The 7,710-nt window shown below is 43.3% G+C and overlaps 1 protein-coding gene across 1 annotated transcript in view; it reads right to left on the reverse strand.

The window, feature by feature from the left end:
* Snx25 (sorting nexin 25) overlaps positions 1-7,710 on the reverse strand; it is an 80,659-nt gene that overhangs the window by 6,921 nt on the left and 66,028 nt on the right. The window contains exons 10-12 of the mRNA XM_005362650.3: positions 5,558-5,671; positions 4,338-4,502; positions 1,664-1,781 (exon numbers count right to left, since the gene is read on the reverse strand). Of these exons, the coding sequence (XP_005362707.1) occupies positions 1,664-1,781; positions 4,338-4,502; positions 5,558-5,671 (397 nt within the window). The remainder of the gene's footprint in view (positions 1-1,663; positions 1,782-4,337; positions 4,503-5,557; positions 5,672-7,710) is intronic.

The following is a 7,710-nucleotide window of genomic DNA, read 5'->3' on the forward strand; positions in this document are numbered from 1 at the left end:
TCATCTCTAGCCCCTGAAATGTTTGACTACTAGCACAGGAAGAAATGAAAAATTCAGACTTGGCGACAATGGAGCCAAAGGTTCAGGCCATCTGCATACAGTAGTGAAAGTTAAGAGGAGTAAATTCCCAAAGATGCTTTCCCAAGGGCGACCACACATGAGCAACAATTGACAGCGACTTGACACTACACCAAAGCATCAAGGGCGTTCCTAACTAACTTCTGAATGATTCTCAAGGCCTAGTTAAAAAAAAAAAAACTATCTGTCCCCCAACACACACCAATAAAAGTCAAGCCATGAATTCAGAGCCATGCCTCAGCAATGCCTGGACCTTCAGTGTGGAAGTTTCTGGAATAGCACCAAGTATGTGTTTATTTTAGGCTGGCCTTTAGGCTACAGTGAACATGTCTGTTCATGATGATAACTTTGGTTGGCCTTTCTAGGTCAGGAGAGAGGTAGTTCGTAGCCAGCGGGTCTAATCACAGATGGAACTCAGGAAGGATGCCTGACAGTTGAGGGTTTTAAAATAGAAATATGCCTTACTAGGTCCTTCTGTATTCTGAACACAAACAGGAACGAAAACATTTGGTCCAGGTCTGTGCCATCACTGTATCTCCTCACTCTACTCCTTTTCCGGTTCTCCCTTGGTTCCCCAGCTCCCCCTGCCCAAAGGGCCCTTGCCTCCTATTAAAGCAGAGACAGCTGCAGCCGCCTGAGGAGTCTGCTGAGGGCAAATGCCTGCATCGCATCTCAGAATCAAGGCCGTTCTATTTATTCCTCTCAGAAATGTCACTGACAAAGCCAAACACCCATTCGACCGAGGATGCGCAGGCTAAAATGCCAGCATTTAGAGCCTGCTAAGGCTGTGACTGGCTCTGACACACTCACGGTGTGCTTTTGTCTCTGAGTTTCTGGAGAAGAACACACAGAGGCAACCAGATAGAATGCTGCAGGCTCACTGCTCCCACCTCTGTGGGAAGTAGGAAGACGCACAGATTTGTGGGTAAGACTCCATTAAAGAAAAGAAAGACTGAGTGGAATACTATTGTTTTCTGAATGTACTGAATCATGCTAAAGATCAGCGACTATCTTAATATAAAATGCGACAAGGCTGCAAATTTTTCATCTGAAAGAGTTTAATATTTGGATGGTATTTTATCATGAGAATTTCTTAATACAACTAGCTTCCATTTCTAAAGTTTATTTTAGCTTTAATTTCAGTTATTGAAATTAATCTACAATGAACCTTCATATATTAAGCATATTTATATTAAATATGTATTATATGTATACATATATATCTACAATACCACCCTGGGATCGAAACTGCACCTTTAATAATAGGCTATGCAAGTGATTTTTTTAAAATAACTTTTGGTGATGAGACAATGAAGCTACACTGAGTCACATGAAAAGAGTTCAAAGCATTCTCTCTTTTTAAATTCAGAGGCGCACAATGCTGAGTAAACCAGGAACCCAGGTTTGAGGAAGACAGAAATTCTCTGTCCTAAGGGTGTGCCTTCAGCACCAAGCATGAAGTACACCCTGCATTGTCTCTAAAGCGGCTGGCACATTAGAGCACTTGCCGGGTGGATGAACACATGAAATCCATGCCAGAAGGAGAGGGATAGTAACCATATCTCTAACCAGCAAAGAAACTTACTTCCTCGAAGTTCAAAAATCTCCCCGATCAGCATGAAGCACGGCTCAGCCAAGGCCTCCTTCTTCCCATCCACATCGTCCCCATAATCTGACAGGTCGCTGTCTTCTTCCATCTCCTCCTGGGGTATAACAACACCAAAGGCAGCGGCAGGTTACCCAGGAACTCAGTACACGATACAGAGCTGACTTCCTCTATCAAGTACAGACTCCACTTCATTCTAGCCTTTTCCTGTTGCTTGACTTTTAAACTTCTAAATCTATCCATGTTCAAGTTGGAGGATAAACTGCTTCTACCCTCAGGGAATAGCCTGACTCTATAGCCAGAATCAAAGCTTAAAATAAGCAAACTAGGGGGGGGGGAATCACTCTTTAAATAACCAGGGAATTAGTAATACAGTTTTCTAAAGAGGATGAGGTTTTATTTTTTCCATTTTGAAAGACTTTTAACTAAAATGGTTTTTAAAGTTCACTGCTCTTAAAAATATAAGCATTTTAAGGTAAGTGAGGTATTTTTAAAGTTCTGCTTCAAGCATCTACTGTATACTTTAGATAGTCTCATCTCCTGATTTACACGCCAGCATATGTCAGTCCACACATTAGACGTCAGGCACCAAGCCGGTGCACATGAGTGCAGTAAGGTCCAGAATCTTAGTGGCCCACAGTGGTCGGCAGAGACTAACATACACAGGAATGGCAGTTTTTGTAAGAGATGAAGTGCTGCCCAAATCCTAGGCAGTGAAGACAGCTAAAGATGGTTATTTTAATGTCCGCAAAGAAACCAAAGGTGAAAGCAAAGCCTCCAGTATCAGGAATGATTACATCTTGTCCCATGGATCACTCATACCACATGGTATTGTCAGGGCTATTGGTTACTCACCACAACCTGATGGCAGGCCCTATGGCTGAAAACAACTCTTACTTAAGTCATTGAACACAGAGAAGTTGCCTGGTTTCTAACTAGAAGCTTCACCACCACTGACTAATATTCATCGTGCAGGAAGATACTCTGCATGAGACCAGACAAGAAAGGTAGTTATCAGTATCACCCAGCTACAAACCCTGAGGTCTACAACAGGAACCGGCCTGAATGACAAATCAGTACAGTAGTGGTGTAAGTGTTATGGGAGTAACCAACCTTTTTCTTTTTCTTTTGGTTAATTGGATTTAAGGCCCACTACATGAAATGGAACCCATATCTGACACCGCTAAATAGGCCAAAATAACTGAGAGTACACAGATGATGGGCCTGTGGGGAAAACCTACTACTATTACTTAGCTAAACGAACACAGCAATAAAATGACTACTGATGGCAGATCTGTGCATTACTCCACCCTCATCAGAGAAGTTCCTTCCTGCAGTGACGGTAATTAATTAACCCAGAGACCCAAAACTGGACAATGTACAAAGAGTAAGACACATAGCAGCACTCAGTCCTAAATGGGATGTCTTCATCAAATCTCTCTCCTTCAGGCTCAGGGAGCTGGGATTGTTGTTGGTTTATTGTTGCTTTGGAAAGGGGGGAACATGATGTTGGGTGGGTAGGGAGGTAGGAAAGGATCTGGAAGGAGTTGGGGAGGGAGAAAAATGACAGAAATATATGAAGAAGTTTTAATAAAATTTAAAAAAGAAAAAAAGAAAGTTGAGCTTGTAGAACCGGCTACCAGACTAATGATAGGTCTTTGGTTGTTAGCAGGTGAGCAGTCAGACAGCTCCTTGGAAGCACAAGGAGTTCTCTAAAGCTTCCTGGCTTCACACTGGTCCAAGAACATGAAATGCTTCAAAGAGGTTGAGAAGGTGAGCACTGAGAAGCAGCCACAACACTCACTGTTAGAGAGCAATTTCATAGTCACCAAGTCACTGTGTATCCTAAGACGGGGTAACGGAGGAGAGTTAGTCAGCTCTAAACAGACATGGAGAAGGGAGGTGGTAGAGGAGCTTCAGAGGCAGGGGTTCACTCAGAGACTGAAGAGAGATGTGGGAATTTCTTTCCCAACTCAGAGTACAATAAATAAAGCACCACACTTTTGTTCATAGTCTCCCTGTGCAACCTCAATAAACCATCCTGACAAAGAGTCTATGCCATCTAGCAATAGACTAAGAAGCAGCCAAGTTTGAGGCTAGAGAGCCCCACACAGGTGGTCCAAACATACCTTAACCCTGAGGTTCAGACTGTGAGACAGAACACGTCTGCTGTCTCTCTGGTGACTGCTCTATCATACACACTGCTGCCAGGTTCTTCCTGATTCAACATGCTCCATGGTTCTTCACACCCAAGAGTGAAGCTTCGGCCCCCTAACCTGCCATGACTCCTTTGCCTCATCTTCCATCCGCACATTACAGACACCTGCCAATCCAGTGTGAAGATCTGCCCACTATCCCAGACACACCTGAGACCCCAGACCCATACCAACCTCCTCCCTTGATGCTTTACTCTGGTCACATCCTGAGGTCACCCACTGAGACTGGGGACAGCACTTCCTGTCTACAGTCTGCTTACCCACCTAGTTATTTATCCTCCTGTTTCTATTTTGTAATTCTTCCAAGTGATTAACTCCCAAATGTAAAAGTGATCATTGAAAACCTTTGCCTTTCAAGAAACAGCTCTTCCTTCAAACAGCCTTCAAGAACTATCTCCTAGAATACACTAAAGTGGGACCACCTTTGACCAGCTCACCTCCTGATGGGAGAAGAAGTCTCGAGGAAGCTTCTCCAGAAAGGAAGATAAGGAAAAGGAGTTCTTTTTCCCCTGCACGTCAATGACCTTGAGGTAGTCAGGAGAAGGGCTCAAGAAGGCATAAAGTGCTTCGCTCTGACACAGTCTGTCATCCGAGAGCAGGTTCTGTGGAAGAGGAGAGCTAATTACTGCTACATAGAAAACTATCTGGGTTACTGCGAGCTACAGCCAGGCAAGGCAGGCAGAATGAACTATGTTATGGACTCACTTTCACCATAATTCTATACAACAATTCTTATCTCAGAAATAAACTACGTAAGAATACTGTCAGAGGTCTTAACTGCAAAAGACACAGTGCTGAAAACCTTAGCCAGTGGACATAGTAGGCAAACAGTGCTCGGTGCTGCTTGAAGCCATAAAATTTTTATTTTGCACACCACTCAAGATCTCCGGGGCTACTGCTTTTCAAAGACAAATTTACTCATCTACATTTAACCTATTTAAAATTTGCATATTACATGTGTCTACCACAAAGGACCCTTTAATGTCTGGGTTCAGATATGGTGCCCTTGCCCAGCAAGAGATGTGTCACCTCTTTCAAAAGCATGACTGTTTATACAATTATGTAACTGTTTACATTGGTCCTTAGCACTGAAGTCCTGGAGTTATGTCCACACTTATCTGGCCTAGGAGAAAGAACAGACCATAAACCAAAGGGTTTGGGTTGTTTTGTTTCTTTTTTTTTTTTTTTTTTTTTTTTTGAGACAAAGTCTCACTATGTAGCCCTGGCTGACCTGGAACTCGCTATATAGACCAGACAAGGCTTGAAGTCACAGAAAATCCATCTGCCTCCATCTCCCATGTACTGGGATTAAATGTGTTCACCAACACACCTTGCCATAAATAAGTTTCTGTGTGAGCTGATGTGGTTACAGTACAGGTCAGCAACATGACTACACAAATGTTCTGTACCTAGCGTCGTAAGAGAGCAGGTCTAAAGGAAACAAGTCAAAGGAAGCCATTGCCCCTGAAGGATATAATGAGTGGGAGAGTGATCTTTGAGGAGGTGTAGAGATGGGGGACACCTGTGTGGTGCTGGTAATACAAACTGGGGGTGGCTAGAGAAAACAAGCGGCAAACTAGCACGTTCCTGGGGCGGTGACAGTCTACGACAAATAGACAGTCTCACCCTTAGCACCCCAAATCCCCCACGTGCTTACCTGTAAAAACTTATTCAACTGATTCTTTGACTTTTCCAGAAACTTGTGATCTATGGATTTGAAAGGCAGCTTACTGAGAGAAGGCAACTGGACTTTTTTTAAAGAAGGGACACACTGTAGGTGGAAAAGATTAAATGTTACTCTTTTGAAATTACATTTTCATCTTAAGAAAGTTTGTAGTTATAGTTAGAACAAACCAAGTAGCCTCCTCTTACATCTATTCCTCTGCCCCTTTCCCCACCTCTGGAGACAGGCTCTCACAGCATAGTCTGGTTGACCTGGAGCTTGTGATTTTCCTTTCTCAGTCTGCCTAATGCTGGGATCGCTGGCATGCACCACCACACCCAGCTAAAAGGCACACATTGTAATCAGGCTCAGAGACCCTGGAGGGACAGGAAGCCCAGAACACAAGCTTTTCTACTGGAAGATGTGTTTCTAACTTCTTGGCGGGGGGGGGGGGGGGACACAAAACATAGGTTGTAGCTCTAGTAACTGCTTTTCAAAGGAAACCACAGACTAAATATAATAGTAATAATAATAACAACAGGCCTCCTTTTGTGGGTGGAGTCCCACCTTCTATCAGAGCAGTGCTCAATATATGGTATGCGTTATTTTATCCTTGCAGCAGCTCTCTGAAGTTTTAGAGAAGCAAACAGGCAGTGAGATTGGAAATATACTTCTACTGCTTACATACATCAGACGAGCGGGTCCCCACGACAGGGCACCCAGGGTGGCAGGTGGAAAGGGAATAAGGTGTCCAACCATTGGTCCAGATGGGGAACAACAGTCACAAAACCACACATGGATTTTATACGGTTTCATTCAAATAGCATAATGCTTTGGTATAATTACCATTTTAAGATTTAAGAACATTTATTTTGCAAGTACATTTTATGTCAAAACTTATTTTCCTCTTTTGTCTTTGCTAACAGACTAACCTGACACTTAGCTTTACTTTTCCGTGGCTTGTCCCACCGGAAAGCAGCGCAAGTTTCCACAGTGCTAGCTTTACCCAGTAACTACTGGAGAAATTCATTCTTACAGTGGAATAAATGTTTTGTTTTCCATAATCATAGAGTAACTGCAGTCAAAGAGAGAAATGCTGCAGCATTTATGATGCCCAGTTTGGCTGCCATTTTTTAAAAGCACTTGACAAGTTGTTATTCAGAAAGTCCTCAATTAAGAGGGTTAGAAATCTGATTCCTAATGACACCCTGCTAAACTCATAGAATGGAGCCTAGGATAACCATCATGAGGCTTCATCCAGCATCTGACAGGAGCAGATGCAGAGACCCACAGCCAAACATAAGGCAGAGCGTGGGGAATCCTGCAGAAAAGAACGAGGAAGAATTGAAGGAGTCAAGGGGGTCTAGACCCCACAATAAAAACAGCCAACAGAATCACTAACCATCGGTCATAGAGGCTCACAGAAACTCAACTGACAATAGGGAGTCTCTACGAGTCTGACCTCTGCATGTTATGATTGTGTAGCTTGGTGTTCCCGTAGGACTGCTAACAACGGGTGTGGGGACGGTCTCTGACTCTTTTGTCTATTTGGGGGATCCTTTTCCTCCTACTGGGTTGCCTCGTCCAGTCTTAATAGAAGGGATGTGCCTAGCTTTATTATAACTTGCTATGCAGTGTTTGGTTGATATCCCCGGGAGGTCTGCTCTTTTCTAAAGGGAAGAGAGGAGGAGTGGATCTGGGGGAGATGGGATATGGAAGATTCAGGTTGGGAGAAGAGGGAGGGGAAACCATATTTGAGATGTACTATGTGAGAGAAAAATAACAAATAAAATAAACGATTCTTACGTCTAAAGAAAAAGTGTTAGAAATGACCTGGGATACAAAGCTAAAGGAAATATGTCTTTCATTGGCAAAAGAGTAAGGAGGGCTTCTCCAGTGTTGGTTCATTCTCGGCAAGAGAAAAACGGCCTAGAATTCAAAGTGAAATGACTGCAGAGATTTTCATTGCTGTGATAAAAGGAACTTGTCTTCAGTAGAAAGTGAAATCACCTCTAGAGGAAAAGCAGGAAGAACAAACTGGTTCTGACCCTGGCTTGGCCACTCTGCACACACCCTGAATCAAGTAAGCAATAGAGTCAGTTCCCTTGACTAGCAAATCCAGGAACTCACTAGATGGCTATGCTATT

The sequence above is a fragment of the Microtus ochrogaster genome, linkage group LG7_11 (genome assembly GCF_000317375.1).
Source record: "Microtus ochrogaster isolate Prairie Vole_2 linkage group LG7_11, MicOch1.0, whole genome shotgun sequence".
In the NCBI taxonomy this organism is placed as follows: Eukaryota; Metazoa; Chordata; class Mammalia; order Rodentia; family Cricetidae; genus Microtus; species Microtus ochrogaster.